We start from the raw sequence: 25,690 nt of genomic DNA, 5'->3' as shown, positions 1-25,690 counted from the left end.
CGGTCCTGGCTCATCACCTCTAAAAAGAAAAATTAGGAGAAAGATGGAAAAAGAAGAGGCTCGTGGTGCTAATAAAATCCCAGATTTAATTCATTTTAACACTGACACGATTTTACTTTCTATTTTTATTCCATAGCCAAATTGACCGCTTTTCTCCTTATTATTTGCACCCTTGGAAGTCTCCCCCAAAACTCTGCAAAGCCCAGCAGGGTCCATCAAAGGGGTTTTTTCTGCTGTTTTCTTCAGAAAGGCAAAGCCTGAAAATGCCAGGTTTAGCTCCAGTTCTTTCGGAAAACCTTCTCTCCGCATGCTGATCTTGCGCCTTTGCTAAGCGAGTGTAATAATTAAGTTGGGAAGAATTAAAATCGAGTTGTTTCGGGCTTTTTCTCTGCAGGGAAATGCAGAAGGAGAGGTGGTTTGGGGGGTTAAGTCAAAAATAGGGTATGTTCTTTTGGTGGAACTCCATGCTTTTCAGGCCAAAAAAAAAAACCCTTATGCAAATTCTGGATGAGGATGAGCTGCCTCATAAGGGCTTTGTTGCAGCTGGCCAATCCTGGGCTGCCTTGTTGGTTCCTTCATTTGAATATGTCCAACTAGAGAAGAGCCGTGGCTGTGGTGGGACACCCTGGCAGGGAGGAGCACTGAGTCTGAAGGAGACCCCATGGCTGCAGCCACCAAGAGACAAAGAAGAACCTCGAGGAAGAGGAGGACGAGGAAGCAGAAGGTCCAGTTGACGAAGCCTCTGCTGAAGTGGGGAAGGTCTCCGGCTCGGGTTGGGCGATGGAAGCCAGCTCCGAAGGGCTTAAGCGGCTGGTTAAAGAAGGGATCCTACAACAGCTACATCTCCACACTGCTGAGGCAGCTGCCACCACCGACCAGGCGCATGTCGGTGAAGGCAAAGAGGCTGATGACCATCTCCATGGGCGTCCTTTGCAAGGGGTTGGTCACCGAGGCGGATCGTTGGAGGAGGCAACGCCGGGGGTCCTTCATTGGCACCTTGGAGTTGCAGGCTGCTGTGGATGAGGTGATGAAAGGTGAAGGTGGAGGGTGTTTTGCCTCCTCCACCCCCAGATCTTCTTGCGTGAACTGAAGAACAAGGGCCTGTCCTCTCGCCATGGATATCTTTCCTTGTCTCCCTCATCACATTCCTGGGAGAAGAAGAAAAGAGGACAAAAAAAGAATAAACTTGGAGTCTTTCTCCCCCATCTGATTCAATATCATTCCTGTAAAGGTGACCACCAAACCTGGTGTCCCACCAGTACCCACATGCCCATGCAGGAGGTAATTTGGAGGCCAGGTCCTGGATGGGAGCATCTTCAGCATCCTGCCCATGTAAGACCACATGAATCAGGCCCCTGCGATGCTGGTGGGAGACCACCAAAGTCCGTCTTAACCTCTTTGAAGACCCTCTCCATGCACCCTGCAGGGAAAGACTGCTCCCCAGCAGGAGATGCAATCCTTACCTCGGACCACACCAACTGTCTGGGGAGGTTGGAGATCCACAGGGGAGGTTTGCCATGGGTGGAAACAGGGCCACAGCCTCTGAGACATACCTGAAGCTCAAATAGCTCCAGGTGTCTGTGCAGTTCTGGGACCCCTGAGTAGATGAGTTTGGCCAACGAGGTCAACACTTTGGGCCCATCTGCAGAAGGATCAGGAACTGCCCTTGGGATTTTTACCCTCCCAGCTCGGGATTCCCTTTCATGTGATCCAAAATGATGTGGAGTGGTCGGAGGAGACCAACCCCAGTGGCTTCTGGCCCCAGGGCTTTCTCCTTGCTGGCTTCTGGAGCCCATCTGGGGACTAGCAGGTCACTGGAGGAAAGGAGAACACCAGATGGGAGATGAAACAGCCGTCGGGCCCATTGTATCAAACATCTTGGTGTGCGGAGAGTTTTGGAGTGGCGATGAAAAAGAAAGGTCTCCTTTTTGTTGTTGTGTTTGGGCAGGACGAGAGCAGGAGATGCCCTGGACTAATTTGGCTGGGAGGAACGGAGGGTGTTTTCTCTCGCTTCCAGCAGAGCGGGAGGAACCTCACCCAGAGTTGGTGTTTTCTGCTGATGGTGGCCACGCTTGGTCCCTATCGTTCCCTTCATATTTCCTGATAGACAGATCTTTTCTTCCCTCTCCCACAAGTCCTGGTTGACTTCCAGTCTCTGGAGAAGACCTCCTGACTGGGCTGGCATCACTGGGCTTCACCAGCACTGTGTGGGAGCTGGAGCTACTCACGCATGGAGCTGGTGGCCGTGATGGAGCCGCCGGTGCGTGATGACGTTGGAGCTCTGGCTGAAGCTCCTCCCACATTCGGGGCAGCGGTAGGGCTTCTCCCCAGTGTGCACCCGCCGGTGCTTGGTGAGCGATGAGTTGATGTTGAAGCCCTTCCCGCAATCCCCGCAGACATAGGGTCTCTCGCCGGTGTGGACCCGCTGGTGGGTGGTGAGATGAGCCCGTTGGCTGTACTGCCGCCCACACTCCCCACACTGAAACGGCTTCTCCCCGGTGTGCACGCGCTGGTGCCGCGCCAGGTTGGAGACCACCGCGAAGCTCTTGCCGCACACCCTGCAGAGGAAAGGGGTCTCCCCAGTGTGGCTGCGCTGGTGGGTGAGGAGGTAGGAGCTGGTGGTGAAGCCCTTGCCGCACTCGGAGCACTTGTAGCATTTCTCCCACCGGCCAGCGCCGCGATGCCGGATGAGGTGGGGTCGGTCACTGAAGCCCTTACCGCAGTCGGTGCAGCTGTAGGGTCGCTTGCCGCTGTGTGTCCGTTGGTGGGCGATGAGCTTGGAGCTGATGGTGAAGCCCTTGCCACAGTTGGCGCAGACGTAGGGCCGCTCACCGCTGTGCAGCCACTGGTGGGTGATGTGGTTGGAGCTGCCACTGAAACGCTTCCTGCAGTCGGGACACTCGTAGGGCTTCTCCCCAGTGTGTCTGCGGCGATGCTTGATGAGATCGGAGCTGACGTTGAAGCTCTTCCCCCACTCCCGGCACGGGTACGGGCGCTCACCAGTGTGCAACCGGCGGTGGGTCACCAGGTGGGAACGTTGACTGCAACGCCAACCGCAGTCGGGACACTTGTAGGGCTTCTCCCCGGTGTGGCTCCGGCGGTGGCGCACCAGGTTGGACCCCACGTTGAAGCTCTTCCCGCAGTCGGCGCACTGGTAGGGCTTCTCGCCCATGTGGACACGACGGTGCATCACCAGGGCCGAGCTGTGCCCAAAACCCTTCCCGCAGTGGGGGCATTTGTAGGGCTTGTCCCCACCATGGCTCTGCTGGTGATGGAGCAAGTTGGAGAAGACCCCGAAGCTTTTCCCACAGTCAGGGCAGGGGTGCTGGGACTCCCGTCTCCGGGGATGGAAGCTCTTCTCGTTGGTGGGATGAGGGATGGGTCTTTCCCTGGGGCAAAGGCTATGGGGGAACAGCAACTCACTGCGTGTCCCTGGAGTTTCCCTCACAGGGTGACCCTGGACCTCCTCTTGGCCTTTCTCTTGGGAGTTCTGGTGGATGTTGGCTAGCTCATGGCACTGCAAGATGTCCTCCAGGCAGGTCTTGATGTCTGGGTCTGCTTCTGTGGTGCCGTTCCTCATCCCACTCATCATCCCATCCCCTGCAGAGGACAGAGAAAGAGATTGTGAAGAGTCAGTCCCTGGCTGGGGTGGAAAAGGGAACCCAATAAGGAAGCAGGGCAGGGAAAAACTGGAAGGGGGAAAGCCAAGATGAAAGTTCACGTGAGCTCCACCTTCAGCCCGAACGCTGACCGTTGGCCAGCTGGAGAAGCTTGGGCTGAAGTTCAGCTTCAAACCCCATCTCTTAAAACCCTCTGTAACCCAAAAGGGGAGCTTCTGCCTTCGCCTCCCACAGGCTGAGAGTTCCCCTCCAATGTGCATCTGGAGGCGATGGAGGGTCCCCAATATGCGTCTCAAGGGGGAAGCACGATTGCCAGAAGCAATGGGGAAAGACTCCTTCACCTCCAAAGTCTAGAGGAGCATCCCCTGTGCCCACCCAACCCCAAGACTTAGCCCAGGAAGGAGGAAAGGGCCGTCCTTACCCAAAGAGGAGTCATTTCCAGCGCTCTCCTGCACGGCTTCCCAGTACTGGGCCCGCTGGCCAGGATCGGTGAGGTACTGAGCCACCTCCTTGAAGGTCACGGGACACTGAAACAACAAGGATGTCCCAGCTCAGCGCCTGCCACCATGGGTCAGCTCAAGGCAGTGGGGAGAGGAGCCAAGGCTGCATTCATCAGAGCTGCAGGAGAGCCAAGAAGGATGCTGGTGAGGATCAGAAATACCAAGGTATTGCTCCCCATGGGGTGTGACTAAGCTGTGGAAAGCCGCGGGACACCGTGGATGTTCAGAAAGAAGCTGGGTAAGCTTACGGGAAAGGAAAAAAAGAAACTGGAAAACACTGAGGGTCGTTAAACACCCAGCAATGTCTGATGGCGATGATGGAGCTGAAGGGGCTCAACCTCTCCACCCTGGCCTCTGTGCCTTTTCCTGTCACTGGGAGACACAAAACCCCAGGCTCTGCGGTTATTTTTCACCTTCCCTGTGTTTCTGAGATGGGGGAGCTGAGAGAAACCCTTATGGCATCTTGCATCCAAGGCTCGGCCTTGCAGTGTGCCCACCACAGGCTCCATCTCCTGCTCCTTACCACCTCTCCTGCAGCCTGACCATCCGCCGATGGTGTATGGGGACTTCTTGGCCCAAAAGGAGTTGCACGAAGATGACAACCCACAGCTACGGTCACAAACCAGCTTGTACAGCCCCACGGGACTGGGCAGAAGGTACCTGGCACCAACGTTTCAGGTCAGAAATGCACTTGCCCACCCCAAAGGAGAGACCCTCCCTCACCTGTGCTGGCTCTGCTGTGGCCATGTCCTTCTCGGTCCCTCTCAGCGGTGATGGGGATGCTCTGATGGAGCCTACAGGGGGAGAAGGAGGTGCTGAGCTGCTCCCCAGGAGGAAAAGCTGGGAAAAAAAACCTAGAAAAAAGCAGGCAGCGCCCTTTGCATGGGCATCCGTGCAAGGGAAGGAGCAGCCTCCTTTGTTCCTGTGGGGTTTTTCCCCTTGGGATGCAAGAGAGGGCTCAGCCAGCCATTGCCCAGCAGAGCAAGGACCTTTTCCACCTTCTTAGGAGCAGATGTGCTGCTCGGACCAGCAGGGAAGAGCCAGGTCCCGGGAGCGCGTCTGGTCTCCCCATACCCTCTCACGGTGCAACCCCGAGTACAGAGATGGGGCAAGGGCAGGCAGTGGTGCTCCCTCTCTCTGCTCCTTGCGCCGGTCCCAGCAAAGCCCCAGAGGGCTGTTGCGTGCCTCGATGGGCCTGGGGATGCAGGCAGGGCTCTGCCTGTCCCACACCGGTCCCCGGTGCCACAGCCCCTGCTCGGAGCACATCCAGGATCCCTGGAGAGCCCCCTTTCCCCCTCCACCTTCAGCATCCAGCTGATCCAGCCCCTTCCTGTGTCCTCCCATACCTTGCCCGAGCTGCAACACTCCCAGAGCCACCTGGGCTGCTCGGTGTCCCCCGCCACCAGGGCTTGGTCCCCCTGGTCTCCCCTGGGGACATCCGTCCGCTGCCACCAGCTGAGGAGCGATGGAGCGAGGAGCGGGGAGGCTGCAGAAATCAGCTCCGCTCCCTCCTCCGGCGGGGAAGCCAGGGGTTAAACCCCCGTGCGTTAGAGGGGGCAGGGTTTAGGGTTAATTCCCCACCCTTTCGGTCTTTCCGAAGCAAATTAAAAGAAAATTCCTGCTTCCCCTCCGCTCCCGGCTTTTCCCAAACAGGGAGGGATTAAACCACCACCAAAAGCCTTGCGCTCACGGTAGAGAAAAGCGTCCGCGTGGTTTCGGATCTCCTGGGATTTCTCGGAGGCAGGAATCCAGGCTCCTCTCTCATTCCCCTGCTGCATTTCTTTATCTTCTCGCTTGCAGAGTTGTGTGTTCCTTGGCTTTTGCCATCTCCTCCTGCAGCAATAAGGAGGGATAGCTCGGTAAGTGGCAGTTCCCCCTCCTTCCCACCCGCGGGCGCATGACTCCCCAGCCTGGAGCTTTTCTGGGGGGAAACAACCCATTTTCACCAGCCACGTGATGAAAACACGGTTTGGGCCACTTTTCCAGGGGGGAAACCTAATTTCTTGCTGCCATCCCTGATGCTGATCGGGCAACCAGCCCGGTGTCCCCCTCTCCCACCTGGGGGGCGCCTCGTTGCCCCACAGAGACCCCCGTCGCCTTCCCCATGGCTTCAACACTCAAAATATCCCCAGCTGCTGCTGGCACCATCCCCGGCGGAGTTTCCAGCAAGGCTGGGGCTCTCCAAAAGCGCTGGGTACAAGGGTAGAGCACGGGGGCAACGTGAGTGCTGGGGGCAGGACCATGGCGGGGTCCCCCGTGCCCCCCGTGGGTGCTGGGGATGGGGGGGAGCCGGGGTTGGGTTACCTCTAGAGGGCTCTGGGTAAGCGCTGCCGCCGAGGAGCTTGTTCTTGGCGTCTCCTCTCTCCCGGATACCGGCTTGGGCTTCCGGAGCAAAGCCATGCCCGGCGTCGCCTCCATTGTGCCCTGCTGTCAGGAGGCTCGGCGGTCCTCGGGGTGCAAGGGGGGGTGTCTGTGCATCTTCCCCCCCACCCCCGACTTACAGCTTCAGCCTGGGAAGGAGGGGGTCGTCTCTCTCAGAAGGCAGCTCCAGGCTCATCCGACAGCGAGTCCCGAGCCGCGGACTTCAGGTAACGGGGAGAAACCCTGATGCGCTCCGGCTCCACAGCGGGTCCTGAGCTGCGTCAGGGCTCAAGCTTCCAGGATCCGGCCCTTGGAGATGTTCCCGGGAGTGGCCGCTCCTTTGGGAAGAGGAAGGTGGCTAAACAGGACGGAGAGGGAGCCTCGGGCTCCCTGGGAATGGGGCACCGTAGCCCAGCTCCTGTGACATGTTCCCCAGTAGCCCCATCACCCTGGGAGGGCTGATTCCCAGTAAGATGAGGACCGGGGGGACTGGGATGCTGGGGGACGGAGAGCAGAGATTGCTGTGGGATGCAGTCTGCCAGAAGGATGGGGGGAAAATGGGGACCTTCCTGCCCCCCTCCCCATCCCTAAGCTGCTCCATGGAGGTTCAGGCTTACTCCTGGAGGGAGGGACCATCTGTGTGCTGCAACCCGGGGAGAAAAAAACCCCAACATTTCCCGAGGCACCCCTAGAAAAAAAGCATCAAAACCCAAGCAAGAAGCACCACGCGGGGGAATTTCCTTCATTTCAAGGGATTTCTCTTCCCCACAGGGGATTTTGGGGAGCCCTGAGTGAGGAACGGAGGGATAAACCCCTGTTTTCCCAGCTGCCTGTGTCTCTCCCCATCATGGAGCCGTGGGTGATGCTGGACCCGCGGCAGAAAGCCCTGTACCGGGATGTGATGCAGGAGAGCTACGAAACGCTGATGTCCCTCGGTAAGCAAACACCAAAAAAAAAAAAAAAATCCTCTTTCCTTGTAGAACTACCCCCCTTTTTTCTTTGCCCTTTTTTTCCCCCCTGTCTCCGGCAAAGGGGTTGCGAGCAGGATGGGAAGTGGGGAGGAGGAATCCAGGCAGGTTTTGAGAGGGTTCTTCCCAAACCCCAGCCCTCTCCTCAAATTTTCTGCAGGTAAACGTTCTTGATCTCTCCGCATTTATTTATGATTTTTTTTTAATTGGAAACGCGGGCAATGGGGGCCGCTCAGCATTTCCACATTCTCAGTTCAAACTTGGATCAGGTCTCCCATCGCATCCCTCTTCCTCCTCTCTGGGAGATGAAGTTTTTAAGGGAATCCTGGCCCTGCTGCTGATTTTTAAATGCCACCCCCTGCTCTGGTCAAGGCCGCGCTCTCCCCTTTTTCTCCTTTTCCCATTTCCCCAGCAGCACAGGGGCTGGTGAGTGAAAAAGCAGCGGAGGAAGGAGCGGCGGAGGAGAGCTGCGAGGAGCTCGAAGCCCGCTCATCCCGCAGCCCGGAGAGGGAGAAGGCCCTCGGCTCCAACAGACGGAAAACGAAGCGCCCGGATAAAGCCGCGCCCCACAGTGCCACCAAGATGCCCAAAGCCGTGGTGGTCCCCAAAATGGACTGTGCCAAACCCCTACGCGGGGCAACCAGCAAGGGACCGGCGCGGGAGCGGCCGTTCGGCTGCGCCGATTGCGGCAAGAGCTTCCCGTGGGCTTCGCACTTGGAGCGGCACCGGCGGGTGCACACCGGCGAGCGGCCTTTCGGCTGCCCTGAGTGCGGTGAGACTTACAGCCAGAGCTCCCACCTCCTCCAGCATCGCCGGACCCACGCCAGCGACCGGCCGCACAAGTGCGGCGACTGCGGCAAACGCTTTGCCGGCGCCGCTGAGCTGGCGGCACACGGCCGGGGCCACGCCGCCGAGAAACCCCACAAATGCAGCGATTGCGGCAAGGGCTTCGTTTGGGCGTCCCACCTCGCCCGGCATCGGCGGGTGCACACGGGCGAGAAGCCCTACCGCTGCCCCGAGTGCGGCGAAGCCTTCAGCCAAGGCTCGCACCTTGCCAAACACCGCCGTAGCCACACTGGCGAGCGACCCCACCGCTGCCCAGCTTGCGGCAAAACCTTCTGCCAAAGCTCTGACCTGGCCCGTCACCGCCGAACCCACTTGGGCAAGAAAGCCCTGCGTTGTGGCGACTGTGGCAAGCTTTTCCGAGCCGGGCCGGCGCTGGCGCGGCATCAGCGGTGTCACCGGAGGGAACGCGCCCACCGTTGCGCCGATTGCGGGAAGGGCTTTGTCTGGGCGTCCCACTTGGAGCGGCACCGGCGGGTGCATACAGGCGAACGTCCCTTTCCCTGTGGCAACTGCGGCGAGCGCTTTGCCCAAAAAGCCCACCTCCTCCAGCACCGCAAAACCCACTCCCCCGACCGGCCCTACAAATGTGGCGACTGCGGCAAACGTTTTGGCGAGGCTCCCCCTTTCCTCGCCCACCAGCGGGGCCACGCAGCCCAAAAAAGCTACACTTGCAGCGAGTGTGGCAAGGGCTTCGCTTGGGCGTCCCACCTGGAGCGGCATCGCCGCGTCCACACCGGCGAGAAACCCTACGAGTGCCCCGAGTGCGGCGAAGCTTTCAGCCAGAGCTCCCACCTCACCAAACACCGCCGGAGCCACCTCCCCAAGGCCGCTTTCCCCCTCGTCCCCCAACCGCTGCCCCCGTCCAGGACCCGGCTGGTGGAGGAGAAGCCCCCCAGTGCCGCAGCCTGCAGTGGCGAGGAGGCCTGAAGGAGCGAAACCACCCCATATTGGTGCAATGGATTGTGACCAAGGGAAAACTCGGCTTGGGGACAAATCGAAGGACACCAAGTGACATTTAAGGGGGTGGTGGGTGACACCGAGGTGGGCAAAGGCATCAGGGTGGGATTTATCCTTCCTGATGTCTCCCCGCAGCGATGGGTGGACGGTGCACCCTGCTGCAAAAGGGACGTCTTGAGGGAGAGGGAGCCTCATCCCGAGGGAAACGGTGCTTTCTCCACCAGGGAAGGTTGGGGGTAACCTGGGGATGGTTCTTGTGCCAAAATACGGTGTAATTTGTGCCTGCTCCTTGCTGCTGGCAGGCTGGAGAAGGGGATGCCACGTTGCGCCAATGGAGAGGGCAACGGCGGGAGGTGCCGGCGTGGGGCGAGGAATAAAAAGGGAGCCCCGTACCCCGCAGTCACCTGTGTCTGGCTCTCCTTGCGCACCAAACCCGGGCTCCACCGCTTTTCCTTGCTCCTGGCAGGAAACACTGCGAGCATCTTCTCCCTCTCCGAAGACAAAAAGGACGCTGAGACAGGTGGAAAGGTTTTTCGTTTTGTTTTTTTTGGTTTTTTTTTGTTTCTTTTTTTTTTTTGTTAACTACCTTCTACTTTATTACCTGCTAACCTGAGCCAAGGAAACCCAGTGTCTCCACCCTCGCCAAATTCCCAGCTTGGTGCATCCCAAACCACCCTTGGCACAACCCAAACAGCATTTGGGGGGGGGGTCCCAGCAAGGAAGTAGTAGAGCTGGTGACTGATGCGGGTCCCCATGGCTCTTTTCCGAGCCATTTGGCCCCAAAAGCCCCCTGTGGACGGGTGTTCTCTGGGTGATTTTACCGATGGGTCCCCTCCCATACACCCAAAGCTGTGTCACCCCCTTTTTGCCCACCCAAACAGTGGGGCAGAGGATGAGGAGGGTTATAGGGAGAAGTGTCGTCTCCCCACTGCCCTAAATTATCACCCAGCCTTCCCCAAATCCACCCCCAGCCTCCCTTGTCCCTCCTCTCCCCATCTCCCCCCAAAGCCCCTACATTGGTCCCTACCCCCCGGCCCTCCCCCTGCGCCCTCCCCACCACCACTTCACCCCCCCTTCCTCATCCTGACCCCCACCCCAGGGTACTCTGGGCCCCCCCAGCTGCTGCCACAGCCCTTTCCTGCCCTGTGCTGGGGAGGGGGGTGACAGGCGTCCCCGTGGGGTGTCCCCAAAGGCAGAGGGTGGCTCTGAGTACCCCCCCCGGCCCCGGTCCCCACGGCCTCATCTCAGGAGCTGGGGGGAGGCAGGGAAGCCCAGGGCTCCTGGGGGGCAGAGGTATCGCTTTGCAGGGTGTCCCCCTCCCCAGGCCTCCATGCCATGGCGGAGGGCAGGAGAGCCTTGGCAGCCCAGCCCCTGGGGGCTGCGGAAGAGGAGGAGGAAGGCACGGGGTGCTGCTGGAAAATGGAGCTGGGCTCTTCAGGCCAGAGCTCAGAGGGGGTGGGCGTCCCCCCTCGCCTCTCGCCTTCCCACCATGCAGGCGGCAGCAAAGAGAGGGGGCTGCGGCTCCCAGTGCCGGCAGCATGCAGTCGCTGGTGAGCTGCCAGGGCCGTGCCGAGGCCGAAGGCTTTGCCACATTCGGGACAGACGTGCCGCTTCTCCGGTCCCCCCTGCGTGTGGGCACGCTGGTGCCGGTTGCGGTGGGAGCTGCGTCCGAAGCATTTGCCGCAGTGGGCGCAGGAGAAGGGTTTCTCACCGGTGTGGGTGAGCCGGTGCCGGTCGTAGTGGGAGCTCCAGGCAAAACCTTTGCCGCAGACGCCACACTGGTAGGGTTTCTCGCCCCGGTGAAGCCGCCGGTGCCGCTCCAAGCTGGCCAGCGTGCTAAAACCCTTGCCACACTCGGGGCAGGCGTGGGGCCGGCCTGGCTGGGCGGCATGGGTGCGGCGATGAGCCAGCAAGGTGGAACTGACGGCAAAGCTCTTCCCACACTCACCGCAGCGGTAGGGCCGCTCGCCGGTGTGCACCCGGCGATGCCGTTCCAGGTGGGAGCTGACAGCAAAGGCTCGCCCGCATTCCCCGCAGCGGAACGGCTTCTCCCCGGTGTGGATGCGGCGATGGCGCTCCAGGTGCGAGACCCAACCAAAACTCTTCCCGCATGTCCCACATGGGTAGGGTTTGCCGCCTCCTCCGGCACCAGCTTCCTCGGTGGCTGCTGTCACGGCTTTGGCAGCGTCACCGACTTGCTGCTGCCGGGCATGGGTGCGCTGGTGCTTGGCCAGGGCTGAGCCCCAGCGGAAGCAGCGTTTGCAATCCGGGCAGGGGTACGGCCGCTCGCCGGTGTGGACGCGTTGGTGTTTGAGGAGGTTGGAGCTCTGGCTGAAGCATTTGCCGCACTGCTCGCAGTGATAGGGCCGCGGGGGGCTGCCGGTAGGCTCAGCACCAGCCGGCGGCGTCTGGGTACCCTTGTGCTTGAAGCGCTGGGGGTCCGTCTGGTGGTTGAGGCGCTTGCCACAGTCAGCGCATTTCTGAGGGGGTGGCGGGGGCTCTTCCTCTGCTTCCCCATCCTCCTCATCCTCGGAAACAGGGGCGGCAGCATGGGTGCGCATGTGGCGGTCGAGGTGGGAGCTCCAGGCGAAGGCTCGCCCACATTCGGCGCACTGGAAAGGCTTCTCGCCGGTGTGGATGCGCCGATGCCGCTCGAGGTGGGAGCTCCAGGCAAAGGCTTTCCCGCACACTCCACACTCGTAGGGTTTCCCACCCAGGTGGCTCTTCTGGTGCCGCTCGAGGGCTCCTGGATCAGCAAAGCTGCGGCCACACTGGGGGCAGCGGTTGGGTTTCTCCCCACCGGGAGCGTGGGTCCGCTGGTGGGTGAGCAAAGAGGAGCTGACGCTGAAGCGGCGCCCGCAGTCGGGACAGGCGTAGGGACGCTCGCCTGTATGGACCCGCTGGTGGATGGTGAGATCCGAGCGTTGGATGAAGCACTTGCCGCAGTCGGGGCATTCGTGGGGGCGGTCACCAGTGTGGATTTTCTGGTGTTTCACCAGGGCCGACTTGTGGCTGAAGCTCTTCCCGCACTCGCTGCACACGTTGCTGGGTTGGCTCTCGCCCGGGCGTGTGGCCAAGTCCCCCGGTCCCCCACTCCTGCCCACCTTCGCCCCGGCCTCCGTGGGGCTGGAAGGATGCTCCTCGCCCACAGGTTTCACCACATCAGGTTCCTTCTCAGCAGGTTCTTCTCCAGGGCGTTCCTGCTCCGCTGCTGCTCCATCCTCTGTGGGGCACAAAGAGAGACAGACACAACCCAGGCAGGAGAAATCGTGTCTTCTGGGACCAGGAAGATGGGAAGGTGGCAGGAAAAGGAGAGAAAGGAGGGATTCCTTCTCCTTTTTTATTTCACCAGGTAAGTGCCTCTATCAGAGGCATCTCCAATCCCCATCGCTCCTCTCTGCTGCCAACATGGACATGGCAATTAATTCCGGTAATTCATCCCCCACCACCTCCACTGCACCACTCCAGAAATACGGCTGTGTAGGAAAGGGGTCTGGCATTTCCATTTTGGCCAGGACATCCCTCTTTCTTCTCCAGCATCTTTCTTCCACGCCATGGCCAAGCCGGGGCTTGCAGCCTGGGGTACAGCTGTAGCCATTACGGTGGGGTTTTGCCCATTTTGGGGAGAAGTTGGTGGGGGAAAAACCCTTCACACCCGCAGGAGCTGAACCCAGGCTTTTTCCCCACTGTGGTCAAGGCTCAACTGGGCTCACCTGCAGCCAGGGTGTCCCTGGGCACGTGGAGATCCAGGGCTGTAGGTTCATCCCCCTGGACCCCCGCCTGGTCCAGGCGGGACAGCAGATCGGGCTTGGAAACGGGGAATTCTGGAAAAGAAAAGAGGGGATGAGCAACTTGGGTCAGGAGGGTCTGCCCCCCCCAGCAGCCCCCCAACCCCAGCACCCCTTGCATTCAGCAAGCCGATCCTCCGTCCACCCCAAATTTTCGCCTGGGGAAGGGCAGGCTCCTCACCCAGCGCCATCAGCGTCTCGTAGCTCTCCTGCATCACGTCGCGATACAGCGCTCTCTGTCGCGGGTCCAGCAGCACGTACGGCTCCATGGCTGGTGCCACCAGAGCCCCTGAAAGAAGGAGGGAACACCCTGTAAGCAGAGCCCAGCGTGCAACCCCTCGCCAGCCATCATCCTACAGATTTGCATCCATCGGTTGGACTCTTCATGCAAAATCCCCTATTTTATTAACCTCTGGATTCCCTAATTATCTAAGAGATTATTATTCTCTAATAACCTAACAGAAAGGCTAAGACAAACCACAAAATGGGGGTAATGTTTGGGGACAGGCAGCTAATAAAAACCTCCATCCTTTACCCCGCCACGTATTTTCCCAAATCCTGCAGGAACTTTGCCTCCATCAAATCTGGCCAAACAATTATTTTTTTTTCCAAAAGTTAGTGGGGAGGAGGAAGCAGAAGGGGAAAACAGACATACAGAGAGTATGATTACTTAGAAGAAAAAATAATAGAAAAAGAGGTACACCCCAGCCCATTAAGAACATGTTTCTGTAACCTGCAGACAATGCTCTGCTGAGAGCTCCTTGCCCTAAAATTAATTTTCATCCAGATTTTATCTAACAGCTAATTCCTACTGCACCAAACCCTGGGTGCTCCTTCTCTTCCTGGAGACTACGGTCCCAAATCTTCCAGAATCCCCCCAAAAAAACCACCCCATAGCAATCGCTTCTCCTTCTCAAAGAGGATAAATCACCCAGTTATTTCTCTATGCAAACCTCCAGCGCTCAGAGCTTGCGCTCGGGAGAAAACATGAGTTTTCCCAGCTGGAAGGAGAGGTTTTGGTGCTCTCCTTTGCAAAAATCATTTCAAAGCAAATTAGCACCACTCCCCCCTACCCTTTCCTCGTCCTCGTCCGTGAGCAGTATTAGGATCCCGATGCGTGGGTTGATTTATTTATTTTTTCTAGCAGCAGAGCTCTTACGGCTGCAGAGGACGGAGGAGGCAGGTTGGGAAAAGGTGGATTTGCAGAAGGTTGTCACCGACTTACTGCTGCCAGGAATAAAAGGGATGATTTCAAGCACGGACCGCAGATCCCTCCTGCAATTTTTGCCTTTTTTTTTTTCTTTTTTAAGCCCCCACCAGCATTTCAGCCTGCTTCATTTATTCCTTGGTGGTTTGCCATCCTGCTAAAAAAAAAAAAAAAAAAATTTTAAAAAGGGGTAAATAAAACACGTCCTCGTAGATACCTCCTCTCCCCACCCCCCCCCGCCATCCGAAAATAAAACCCACCCGCCTGAATGAAGCGAGGGGGGAAGGACGGACGCCTGCAGAAAGACAATGGTGTTTTGGTGGGTTTGGGGTTTTTTTTAAATTATTTTTCCCCCCTCCCCAGGGGTGGAGAGCATCCGGGCACCAAGTTTAAGCCTGGTGTGTGTGCGGGCACCCTGGGAAGAAGAGCTGGAGGGGAGAGGAAGGGAAGGATGGAAGGGGAAAGGAAGGGGATGGAAAAAAATAATAAATATAGGAGCCATTTTCTGCTTTCTCTCTGCATCCAAAGGCCAAACCTCCCCGTTACCTGCAGTCTCTGGCTTGGGAGGTGCTGTCGGCAAAGCCTGGAGATGCTCCCCCTACACTTTTTCCCCCCAAAAAAGTCCCCTTTTCCCCCCCAAAAAATAGGGCAGGGGGGCTACGAGGGGCTGTTTGTGTGTGTGTGTCCCTGGGGATGCGAGGGCTACGATGCAGCGTGACCAGGGAAGCCGGGTCCCTCCGATATCCTGAGCAATAAGAGTTAAAAAAAAAAAAAAAGGAAGGAAGGAAGGAATTAAAAAAAAAAAAAAAAAAAGGGAAGAAAAAAAAAAAAGAGGGGAGAAAAGAGCTCTTGCACAGTTGCCAGGGCCCTCTGGCGGCAACAGCGACGGCGTCTCTGGGCGGAAATTAAAAAAAAAAAGAAAAAAGAAAAAAACCCACCTTGCAAAGTGAAAAATGATCACCAGTGTCCTGGTGAGGTGTTTTTTTTTTTCCTCAAAACGTGGGAAGAAAGGATGGTTTGGGGGGTTCACCTGCCCCTTTGTGGGTAACGGGGATGTGCCCCCAGGGGATATTTTCCTCACAGCGATGGAGCCCTTTGCTGCTGGCTGGAAGCAAAACCCCATAAATTTATTGGTGATAAACCCGTTAGGGACCACTTTGGGGTAAAAAATCCTAGGTTTGGGGACGGGGGAGGGTGCTGGGGGACGTTTTTAGCAAGTGGGGGTTGAGGGAACTGGCCTGCCGACCTTCGGAGATCCTCCCATTGCAGCAGCTGTCCCGTTCCTCAGAGCGAGGAAGGGGCCTGGGTTTGGGGGTAAAAAGGGGGTTTTCTGTCAATAAGGGTGACTGCCTGCGTGTCAGGAGCAGGAGCACGGCCCAGACGTGTTTTAAGAGCCCCGTGAGGGGTCTGGGGCTCAAAAATGAACCCGTGCCCCCACCTTGGGCCACAGTGGCCCTTTTCGGGGGGCTTTGCTCCCTGACAGGGCCCGTCGCCATGGCAACGCCGGCTGGCCGCCCTCACCCAAGATGGACCCCGGGGCTTCATCCTCCCCCGGAGCCATCTTGAGGAAGGCTCTCCTGGCAGCAAGGGGAAGGCCGCGGCCATCTCGACCCACTCGCTCCGACAGCCCCAACGCTGCGGAGAAAGCTGCAGCCATCTTCCCCCTCACCCTGCCTGAGGGCGAGGCTGCCATTTTGGAAGAGGGCGGGGGGGGGTCGCCATTTTGGAAGCGGGCGCGGGCCGCCATTTTGGAAGTGGGCGCCTTCCCCTCTGAGGTGACCCCGGACCCGCAGGCCCTAAATTAAGGGGTTTTCACCCCAGTTTCTGCGCTCCCCAACCCAGTAGTAAGGTCTCCTGCAAATATTTCCTCCCCAAAGCAATTTTCACCAGAAACAGTGAGGGAAATTTAAAGGAAAGGAGAGAAATCGTGGCGGTGTATCCTGCAGCAAGAGAGACGCTTCTGGTAGGGATTGTAAATCTGGGGAAGGGTTATTGCGTGGGTGCAGGGAGGTTTTTGGGTTATTTTTCACCGCATTCAGGTTCCTCGAACTGATTTGTGACATGGTGGAGAGGCTGATGCAGCGGAGAGGCCAACGCTGTGAAAAACACCCCCAAAAACACTCCTCTCTCCCACCTTTGTGCCAGAAAGCCCCAGTTCAGTGACCACCACCCCTGAAAATGGATTTCTGAAGGAAACAAAAAAAGTCTTCCAACTTATTTTTCGCAATATTTAATCCTTTGTGCTGGAAAACACGGCTGCTGGCTGACAGGTGAGGGAGCCTGGAGCAAAAATGTGCCCCTTTCCACAAAAGGCACTAATTTTGAAGCAAAACAGGGTGCTTTGAGGGTTTGCTGTGACCCAGGGCAGCTCCAAACCCATCTGGCGTCTCATTTTGTTAACAACAACAACAAAAATGGTTAAAAAATCATAAAAAAGCAAAGCCAGGCAAACCACCAACTGGCTGATAGCGCCATTAAGGCTTAATTAAGATCGTGGTGATTTAAATTCATTAAACACCGCAGGAGTGGGTTTGGAGTACCCACATCCCCTCCCCGGGATGCTCCCCACAGCCCAGTGCCTCGCTGGCATTGGGGTGAGTTAACCTGATTTAGGGGCATCCCTGAAAACATACCTTTGGTGAAGAAAATTATGTTTTTAGCGATTACTAATATGTGATTGAATGGGAACCTATAGGCACTGATGTTCCCCCTCCCCCCTGCACCCTATAGGGACACAAATGTGGGCTCTCCCCCACCCCCAGCACCCTATAGGCAGTGATGCATCCACCCCCCCAACATCCTATAGGGACACACCCCACTCCTAACACTCTATAGGCACTGATGCATCCACCACCACCCACAACATCCTATAGGGATTCAGTCATCCCACCTGACACCCTATAGGGACACTCCCTCCCACCCTAGCACCCTACAGGCACCTATGCATCCCCCCCTCAACATCCTACAGGGACGCAGACCTCCCCCGGCACCCTATAGGGACACACACCCCTCCCAGCACCTTACAGGCACCTATGTATTCCCCCCCAATCCCAAAACCTATAGGGACCCCAACATCCGGGTACCCCCAGCACCCTATAGCCCCCCCCATACCCCCCCACTCCCCCATCCCCGCGAAGCCCCGCCCCCCGCGCGGCCGCGCACGCGCATCCCGCCCCCCCGGCGGGACGGACGCAGGCGCCCCGGCTCTCCCATTCGCTGGGCGCATGCGCGGCCCCGCCCACTCGCCCCCGTGCAGGCGCGGCCCCGCCCCTGCCGGCCGTCAGTCGGGCGGGCGGAGCGGCGCGGAGCGGAGCGAGGAGCCTCAGCGCGGCCGGGGAAGCGGGATGGAAGCGCCACCCGCTCCCCCCGCCGTCCCGCCGGCTCCCTGCAGCGCGGCGCGCAGCCTGCAGGATGAATTGACGTGCCCGGTGTGCCTGGAGTACTTCAACGACCCGGTGCTGGTGGCCGAGTGCGGGCATAACTTCTGCCGCGCCTGCGTGACCCAGTGCTGGGAGGACTCGGCGCGGCGGCTCTGCTGCCCGCAGTGCCGGGAGCCGGTGCCGCAACGGCTTTTCCGCCCCAACCGTTCTCTCGGGAACATCGTCCACATCGTCCGTCAGCTGGGCTTGCCGCCGGGCCCTGCTGAACCGCCGCCGGGGCCTCCTGCCCCGGCTCCGCCTCTGCCCGCCGCCGCTCCTCCCGGCCCGCCGGGGCCGCCGCGCTGCCCCCGCCACGGCGAACCTTTGCGGCTCTACTGCGTGCAGGATCGCCGCGCCGTCTGCGTCGTCTGCCACCTTTCCCGGGAGCACCGTACCCACACCGTGCTGCCCGCCGAGGAGGCGGCCCACGCCGCAGAGGTCAGTGGGGGGAATCGCGGCGGGGAAGCCCATACCGGGTCCGCTAAAGACCCCCCGGGATTGGAGGGGGTGCAGTAGGGAACCCCCTCCCGACAGGCGGCAATGCACTGGGAGCCCACGTTGGGGGTGGTAGGCCTTCCCTTGGGAGGGGAGAATACTGGGAGCCCTTCCCCGGGATGTCGGGGTGCAATGAGGAGACCCCCCGGCGAGCCTTTCTTGGGGACACCTCCCTAAGGGTGGGTGGGGTTGCAGTAAGGAACCTTTCTGCGGAGGGAGAGCTCCAGGGACGCCCCCTCATCCCGAACTGGGGGTGCAGTGAGGGCACGCGGTGGGATGGGGGTGCCTCCCCACGGGAGGCGATGCACCTTGGGTGCAGTAGGGATCCCCCCCTTTGTACCTACCGGTGACGCCCTGGGCATAAGGTGCAATAGGGATCCCTCCTCCCCAGTGTGTCTTCCTTCATTCAGAGGTGCCTGGGATGCAGTGAGAATAGTGGCCTGCCCCCCAAGGTGTGGGGTGCAGAATGCGACCCCGCTGGGGACCTTCCAAGGTGGGTGCTCCCCTTATGCAGTGGGAGAGGTTACAGGGTGCAATAGGGACTTAAATCCCCCCCAAATGGGGACACCCTGGGGGTGTGGGGGCTGACCCCGTGCAGCAGGCATAGATGGGGGACCGTCCCTTGTGCAAAACGGAGCTGGGTTTAACTGGGAAGGTACTGGGAGGGTGGGTGTCAGCTGGTTCCATCTCCTGTGTGAAATAACACGAAGGTGATGTGGGAATCCTTGGGGTGTGAGCGTCCAAAATACTTCTGGGCACCCCAGAATCCTCAGCTGCCACGTCCCTGTGTGGAAATGCTTTGGGGTGAGTGTGGAGTCGGCTCATTGAGACGGGGCGGGGGGGGGCTTATTTTTTTTAGCACTGAGCACAATCTGGGGCTAAAGTGGAGCAGGAATCCCCCAGGAGTGACTTTCCCCCCCCCTCCAAAAATAAAACCAGCACAGGGCGGTTGAGCAATGTGACGCAGAGCGAATATGGAGCTCGGTCTCCTGTGGCATTCGATCTCTGCCCAAACCACTGTGTCAGCAAAGGGGAAACCCCCACATCACAATTAGGTGGGGCTCCCTGGTGGAAATAATTATTAATCATTAATAATTAAGAGGTGTGCGAGCCTGGTGACCTGACCCCGAGCAGCCAGGGCTTGTTTCTCTGGCGGAGGGGAGGAAAACCAAGATGCCGGTCGGGGAGCGGATGTTTACTGCGCAGCGGCGGCTGGAGGAGGAGGAGGGTGGCACAGGCGCAGCCAGGGCGATCGGGCTGGGGAATTGTGTGATCGTTAAACCACCACGCGTTGATTCTTGCAATTATCAGGATGGAGGCAGGTGGCACCAAACGTTTTTAGGCTGCATTTTGTACCGAATTCACTGTGGGTACCCAGCTGCGCTGTCCTTGCCACCTTCCGTGGCCGTGGTCACTCTTGGCAGGAAGCTGGAGCTCGAGTCACTGTCACCCCACCACCCCCAAATTTGGGATCTTGTCCTTTTTTAGGATAGGGACATCTCTAGGCAGGTCCGCCATTGAACGCTGCTCTTGGCTGTTGCGCTCTTGCATTATTTTTTCCATGTTAATCTGCTTTTATGCCATTTTAACAACCAGTTGTTGTCCCTTGGGGACTGCTTGCACCCTGTGCCCTCGTTTTTCTGAGCTTTGCTTTTATCTCGTGCTTAAATTCTGCGTTATCACGAGCAAGCCCTGGTTTGCAGAGACGGTTAACAGCAAAATCTCTGTAACTTTGTGTTTTATTTACAAAAGATCTGTCGTTGCTTGCTCCTGAAAGCCCTGCTGCTTTTTTGTTTAGCGTTGCTAGGAGCCTCTCCATCTTCTTGGAGGTCAAACAACTTAAATGAAGACAGGCTCGATGGTTTTTAGTAATAAGCCATTAATAAACTTAACGAGCAGCCTGGAGGCGGCCAGCCCTTCCATCTTGGTGGGGTATAGGCAGATATCGGGGTGCCTTGGCCAGTCTCCCCGGCTTCTGGGATGTGAAAGCTGATCCCGGGAGGCGCTGAGGTGGAAGGGGTTTTCACGTGGGTGGGACTTGGTGGTTTGCATTTGCAGCTGCGCTCTTATAAGAAGCTAAAAATTGGCGCTAATTTATATGATTTTTTTTTTTTTTTTGCCTTGCTGCCCTTTCTTCATCCTCCTGCACCTAGCTCCGAACTGCTTGGACTGTTTTAGGGAACAGGGGTTTTTGGGCTGGGTGGGGGAAGTTTTTTTGGCTTTTTTGGCATGCCTAAAAGTAAAGGTTGAGGGTAACAGGGCAGGGAAGGACACAGTGTGGGGATGGCCTGACTTCAGTTTGGGTTCATGGTGTTCTCCAGCTTCAAAAAAAAACATTTGATGAAATTTGGCCAGTTTTGGCAGCAGAGCTGGAGGGAACCCCCCACTATTCCATTTCTCCATATTCCTGATCCCAAACAGGAAGGATTCCCAACAAATTCTCCTCTTTCTCCTTCCAGGAGGTGCCACAGGAGCATTTGAGCTCCCTGAGGAAAGGACGCGAAGAAGCCAAGGCTGAGAGGGAGAGACAGAGCGAAGACTTGCTGGTGGGTGCCTCGGGGTGGGTTTTCCCGACCCCCCACCTTCCCCCCTGGCCCTGGGCATGTCGGTCTCACATGAGTCTTTCCCCTGGGTTTTGCAGAAGCAGACAGAAGTGGAGAGGCAGAAGATTGTGGCCGAGTGCAAGGAGCTCCGGGGCTTCCTGGAGGAGAAGGAGCAGCTCCTCCTGTCCCGTCTGGAGGAACTAGACAGAGACATCGTCAAGAGGAGAGATGAGAGCGTCTCCCGGCTCTCCGAGGAGATTGCCCAGCTCGATAAGCTGCTGGGCGAGCAAGGAGGAGAGAACGGCCCAGGAAACCAGTCTGGGCAGGTGAGACTCTCGGGATGAGTCCTCCCAGCCCGCAGGTTATGGTATAGCAGGGGGTAAAACCCAGGAGAGCTTGGGGTTGGGATCCCTGGGGACAAAAATCCATTTACAGGGACCGCAGGGTGCTGACGTGCTCCGCTGGGGAGCAGCTTGGGTCCATGACCTCTGTGCTGGAGCTGGGCCGTCTGTGAGTCAGGGTTTTTGACTTGCTGCTGGGCTGCTTTTTCAGGTGGGAACCCAAATTTTAGCATAGTTTTGGGGAGTAAAATTGGCCCTTGTAGTAGTGAAGCTGCTTGGGCTTCCTTTGATACCAAGAACTAAGAAATATCTGAACAAACCTCCTGTCGTGTCACTCCTCTTGTCACTGTGAGCCCTGAATCCTCATGGGTTTTGGCAGCTTGATGGCAATCATGATTTTTGCTTAAAAAAGAAGCATTTTTTCTTCCCTTGCCCACACTAAAAAAAAAGGGGGAAGAAAAAACCCCCCCATAATTACAGACTAATTCTGCCATCTCTGTAAGTCCAACCGCGCTCTGCTTTGGAAACAGCTGCTGAGAGCCGATCCCTTCAGCTGTGGGGCCAGTTTTGGGGAGGATTTTGGAGGCTGTGAGGTAAAAGAGAGACTTGTACTGATGAATTTCTTGTTTTTAACTCTCTTCCCAGGGTGTTGCCCCAGCTGGAAGCAGGTGAGTGAACCTGGGCCCCCTCTGGGTTTAACTGGGAGGCTCACACTGGAGGCAGAACTGGCGTTGGGAGGGCGTCCAGCTTCCCCCCTTGCCTGCCTTGGGGTTCTCCCCACACCTGGGTGAGGCAAACCCAAACCCACGCCAGCAGGACCAGTATGACCAGTATCAAAAGCTGGATCAGGCTGCTCCGGGCTGAGCCCCAGCCCAGGCGGGGAGATCCCCGGCATCTCTGTCTTGGTGGTCTCGTACTGGGCAGCCCCAAACTGGACCCAGTCCTCAGGTGTGGCCTCACAAGCGCTGACAGAGGGAGAATAATCAACACCAAACCTCTTCATTCAATACCAGGGCGGGTTTCTTCCCTGCCTCTAGTTTGGAGATTTTATAGTTTTTTTTTTTTTTTTTCCCCAGAGGGAACCTAACATTTCTTTCTCCTCCCCAGCTTTGAGAGCTGGATGTTTTGCAAGCCGGAGGCCGGCTTCACGGAGCTGGAGAAGAAACTCAAGAGCTTCTCCCAGAAGAGCGCAGTGCTGAAGGAGGTCTTGCTGGAGTTCAAGGGTGAGCCCTGGAAAAGGTTTTCTTCAAAAATGGGTGGCTCCTAACCCTTGTGTTTAATTCCGTTTAAAAGACGAAATTCCACTTAAAGGATGACTTGGTTTGAGCTGTGCTCTTGTTTCTCCCTTGGGCTTGTTGGGAGAAGTCTTAATTGTTTGAGCACCTGCTTGTCAAAAATAAAACCCCCAATTTCCTTGAAAAGCAGTACATTTTCCTTACATTTCTGCGTGGAAGTCTGACGTAGCTGTATGGGGTTGTTCCCAAGCATGAGTGTGTGTTGCCTTGCAAGGTCTCCCCATGCACGAAGGGATCTAAATTTCTTTCTTTTCTTCCCTCAGAGAACCTCCGGTTCGAGCTGGAGAATGACACAGGTGAGCACGGTTTGGTTTTGGGAATCTGACCTTCATTTTTGCAAGGCTTAATTTGAAAGTTTTATCTTCCCCCGGGGCGGGGTATCTCGGCAGCAAGACCTTCAAGCTAGGCGTAGAGAGGGCAGAAGAGAAAGTTATTGCTGGGGCTGACAGGGGAAGGGGGGGAAAAATGATCCGGCTGCTGGGAAAGGCCGTGAAAGGTGCAGACCTCAATTTTTTGAGGAAATTACAGGGTTAAGAGGACTCTCCCAAAGCTGATCCGCTCTACCCGGAGACCTTTGGCCTCGCTGCTGGGTGTTGAGTTGCCTCCGGGGTGGACTTTGCATCCTTTGAGTTCGCTGCTGGTAGTTCAGGGCTGTTGCTGGGCTCCGTCTCCTTGGCTGGGTGCGGGATAAACCCCCGGTGCTTTTGGCCGTCTCTGCTCTTCCCCACCTCTCGCAGTGGTTTTGTGCAGCCCTAGTTCCTGACAGTCCCCTGAGGACATGAGCAGCCCTTAAACCCGAGGATATTTGCGCTCATTCCTCTCTGGCACTTGGCAGCGACTGAAAAAACACGTTACTTCTGCCCAGAAATTTCTATTCCAGAGCGAGGAGGTGTCTCGGGTGGGGCAGGCTTGGGGCAGAGATTGGGCTGTTTCTCCGCTTTAATGAGAAAGCGGAGCCTGATCTTTGATTCCCTTGTGGCTCTTTGCACTTAAAGCTTTTGGAGGCGACTTGGCCTGGTGTCGTCCTTGTCTGGATTGGGGCAGAGACGACGAATCCTCCTTGGAGGGTGGGAGAAGGGTCCTCAGCTTGCAGATGCTCACGTCCACGTTTCCTTCTTCCCAGGTGATCTCTCTCTGGACCCAGACACTGCCAACCCTTACCTGGTGTTGTCAGAGGACAAGAGGAGTGTGCGGCTCAGGAGCGCTCCCCAGGAGCTGCCGGCGAACCCCAAAAGATTCGATTATTCCTTTTGCGTGTTGGCGGCAGAGGGTTTCGTAGCTGGGAGGCATTACTGGGAGGTGGAGGTGGGAGATGGAGAGAGCTGGGTCCTGGGGGCGGCCCGCGAGTCGGTGCGGAGGAAGGAGAAAATCGACTTTGCGCCGGAGGAGGGGATCTGGGCGGTGGGATTGAACTGGAAGGGAAAGAATTGGGATCAGTATCAGGCTTTCACCTCCCCGGAGACGCCCCTGTCCCTGTGCGAGAGGCCCAGGAAGATCGGGGTGTACCTGGACTACGAAGGTGGGTGGGTGGCGTTCTACAACGCCGATAACATGGCTCCCATCTTCACCTTCACGGCCGCTTTCACCGAGAAGATCTTTCCTTTCTTCTGGCTCTTCTATGTGGGCTCCTCGCTCTCCCTTTGCAATTGACCCCGTTTCTTTGACCCTCCCCAAGGTGACCTGCAAGTAGTGCCCCATCCCCTCACCCTGTCCCCCCGCCGCCCCTTGCTTTCAGACAAAAGGACCCCGAAACTCATGACTGTCCCTTGTTCGGCTTTGGGGGGTTCACTTTGTGTTGTTGCATTTCAAAGTTCTGAGTCTCTTTTACCCTGGAAACCTTCCTCCGGGGCATCAGCCGGTGCGGGTGGCTGCTTCCGTGGCTGCTTCCGTAGCCGCTGGCCTGTCGTCTAAGCAACACCACGCATTTTTTCGTTTTGTTTCGTTTGGAGTTGGCTGCCCCGTGTAAACAGGGATTGTAACCAGGGAGGGAGACGCTATCCTGCGTTGATCCGTAGCCAAAGCCGCCCGTGTTCCTGCAGTTCGAGGGCTAGACAAAACCCACGCGAGGAGAGGTACCGACCCCAACCCTTGATTTCTCAGACCGTTGCTCTGCAGGTCACCTTTTAGCTTTTTTTCCACCCCGTCCTCGCTTGCCTTTCCTCCTCGGGAAAGAGCCAAGCCCGTCTTTTTCGCTAGCGCTAAGAGAGCAAAACAAAACCCCCAAACCCGCAACCCGCCCCCCGCCATCTCCCTCGTTGCTTCCCCCCGTTAACGCTGAGCATCCGTAGAGCCGAGCGCTGGGAGCCGCAGCCCCGGGGAGGGAGGCAGTGGCGGGGGGGGGAAAGGGGAGAAAACGGATATTTTTGGGGTAACCCAAAAGCTGTAGATTTAGGGAGAGCCACGGACCTGGAGTCTCTCGGGCGCACTAGGAATCGCAGACTTTTTTTTTTTTTTTTTTTTTTTTTTTCTGGGGGGGAAGGTGGGGTTGGCTTTGTGGATGTGGGAAGCTCCCGATGGAAACCCCGGATCGTGTGGTGGAGAAAGGGGAGGGGGAAGCCTTGTTCTAGGTGTGATCTCGCGCGCGCTTATAAACCCCTGCCCGCCCCCGTGTGATCCCGCGATGCTGTTAATGTCTCTTTTGCCCTGTCACTCTGTTTAGTGGGGAAATAAAAGTTGCTGTGCAAAAAAAAAAAAAAAAATCCCAACAAAACCAAACAAAAACCCAACCCTAAAACCCAACAACTTGATGTTTTTCGGCACCAGCCGAAATCTAAATTAACTACTTTAAAGGCCGTTATTGGAGGCTTAAGAGCCTCCCAGCCCTTTCTTTGCATATATCTAGAGCTGTATTTTGATCCGAAAGCATCGAGGCAACAGCTCTGATTTTTCTTTAAGAGCCGCTGGAAAAGGGAAAGGGGTAAAATAATACATTAAGCTTTTAAAATAAACCCTTGGAGAGGCAGAAAACAGGGAGAGGGACCCCGGTTTTGGGGGATTCATGTTGAATGGTGAAAGCGGGGGGGATCCTGGGCGCTCCCTGCGGGTGCCCATCACCTGGCACCATCAAGCCCTTTTTTTTGGGGTGAAAAATCCTATTTTTTTTTTTTTTTGGGGGGGGGTGGGGGCAGGGAAAAAAAAGCCCAGCACTTTTTTGGGGGGTGTAGGAAGAAAAATCACTTTTTTGGGAGGGTGGAGGAAACAAATCCCTTATTTGAGGGGTGGGGAAAAGAATAATTTTTCGGGGTGAAAAAAATCCTATTGGGGGTGGAAGAAAAATGGGGTTTTTTGGGTTGAAAATAATCTTTGGGGCTGGGAAAAAAAAAAACAAAACTTTTTTGGGGGATGGGGGG

The 25,690-nt window shown here is 57.1% G+C and overlaps 3 protein-coding genes across 6 annotated transcripts; 2 read left to right on the top strand and 1 right to left on the bottom strand.

The window, feature by feature from the left end:
• Window positions 1-84: 84 nt before the first annotated feature.
• On the bottom strand, window positions 85-14,971 carry LOC128901615 (zinc finger protein 850-like). The gene is made up of 11 exons (XM_054183686.1): window positions 14,794-14,971; window positions 14,266-14,404; window positions 13,222-13,329; window positions 12,966-13,076; window positions 10,524-12,475; window positions 9,657-9,741; window positions 5,811-6,041; window positions 4,844-4,914; window positions 4,042-4,147; window positions 1,267-3,600; window positions 85-1,148 (listed from the first exon to the last, which is right to left on the bottom strand). The coding sequence occupies exons 3-10, from the start codon at window positions 13,307-13,309 to the stop codon at window positions 2,225-2,227; spliced, it is 4,020 nt and encodes a 1,339-aa protein (XP_054039661.1). The 5' UTR covers window positions 13,310-13,329; window positions 14,266-14,404; window positions 14,794-14,971; the 3' UTR covers window positions 85-1,148; window positions 1,267-2,224.
• Window positions 5,775-9,732, top strand: LOC128901658 (zinc finger protein CKR1-like). Of its 4 annotated transcripts, XM_054183764.1 has the most exons (4): window positions 5,775-5,811; window positions 5,921-5,979; window positions 7,253-7,416; window positions 7,862-9,732. In XM_054183764.1, the coding sequence occupies exons 3-4, from the start codon at window positions 7,329-7,331 to the stop codon at window positions 9,220-9,222; spliced, it is 1,449 nt and encodes a 482-aa protein (XP_054039739.1). In that variant the 5' UTR covers window positions 5,775-5,811; window positions 5,921-5,979; window positions 7,253-7,328; the 3' UTR covers window positions 9,223-9,732. The 4 variants fall into 4 exon arrangements, with proteins under 4 accessions (XP_054039739.1, XP_054039742.1, XP_054039740.1 ...); XM_054183767.1 differs by lacking the exons at window positions 5,775-5,811; window positions 5,921-5,979 and adding an exon at window positions 6,431-6,708; XM_054183765.1 differs by lacking the exons at window positions 5,775-5,811; window positions 5,921-5,979 and having other exon boundaries at window positions 6,567-7,416; window positions 7,865-9,732.
• Window positions 14,972-17,516: 2,545 nt separating the features above from the next.
• LOC128901653 (E3 ubiquitin-protein ligase TRIM7-like) lies at window positions 17,517-25,399 on the top strand. Its single transcript, XM_054183757.1, has 7 exons — window positions 17,517-18,104; window positions 20,621-20,707; window positions 20,803-21,030; window positions 21,691-21,713; window positions 22,153-22,268; window positions 22,604-22,636; window positions 23,464-25,399. Exons 1-7 carry the CDS (start codon window positions 17,592-17,594, stop codon window positions 23,988-23,990), a joined length of 1,527 nt encoding a protein of 508 aa, XP_054039732.1. The 5' UTR covers window positions 17,517-17,591; the 3' UTR covers window positions 23,991-25,399.
• The last annotated feature ends 291 nt before the right edge of the window (window positions 25,400-25,690 follow it).

This window comes from Rissa tridactyla, chromosome 27 (genome assembly GCF_028500815.1).
Source record: "Rissa tridactyla isolate bRisTri1 chromosome 27, bRisTri1.patW.cur.20221130, whole genome shotgun sequence".
Lineage (NCBI taxonomy): Eukaryota > Metazoa > Chordata > Aves > Charadriiformes > Laridae > Rissa > Rissa tridactyla.
The sequence above is the reverse complement of the archived record's forward strand: the minus strand, read 5'-3'. Positions and strand labels throughout refer to the sequence as shown.

Excerpts from the sequence above, each read along its gene's own strand:
- LOC128901658 (XM_054183764.1), top strand. The coding sequence starts at position 7,329 with ATGGAGCCGTGGGTGATGCTGGACCCGCGGCAGAAAGCCCTGTACCGG. Across the intron at positions 7,417-7,861 it reads CGAAACGCTGATGTCCCTCG|CAGCACAGGGGCTGGTGAGT; the intron begins GTAAGCAAACAC and ends CCATTTCCCCAG.
- LOC128901615 (XM_054183686.1), bottom strand. The coding sequence starts at position 13,309 with ATGGAGCCGTACGTGCTGCTGGACCCGCGACAGAGAGCGCTGTATCGC. Across the intron at positions 6,042-9,656 it reads GCAAGGAGAGCCAGACACAG|AAAAGCTCCAGGCTGGGGAG; the intron begins GTGACTGCGGGG and ends GTTTCCCCCCAG. Across the intron at positions 3,601-4,041 it reads TGGAAATGACTCCTCTTTGG|GGGATGGGATGATGAGTGGG; the intron begins GTAAGGACGGCC and ends TGTCCTCTGCAG.
- LOC128901653 (XM_054183757.1), top strand. The coding sequence starts at position 17,592 with ATGGAAGCGCCACCCGCTCCCCCCGCCGTCCCGCCGGCTCCCTGCAGC. Across the intron at positions 18,105-20,620 it reads AGGCGGCCCACGCCGCAGAG|GAGGTGCCACAGGAGCATTT; the intron begins GTCAGTGGGGGG and ends TTCTCCTTCCAG. Across the intron at positions 22,269-22,603 it reads GGTCTTGCTGGAGTTCAAGG|AGAACCTCCGGTTCGAGCTG; the intron begins GTGAGCCCTGGA and ends TTCTTCCCTCAG.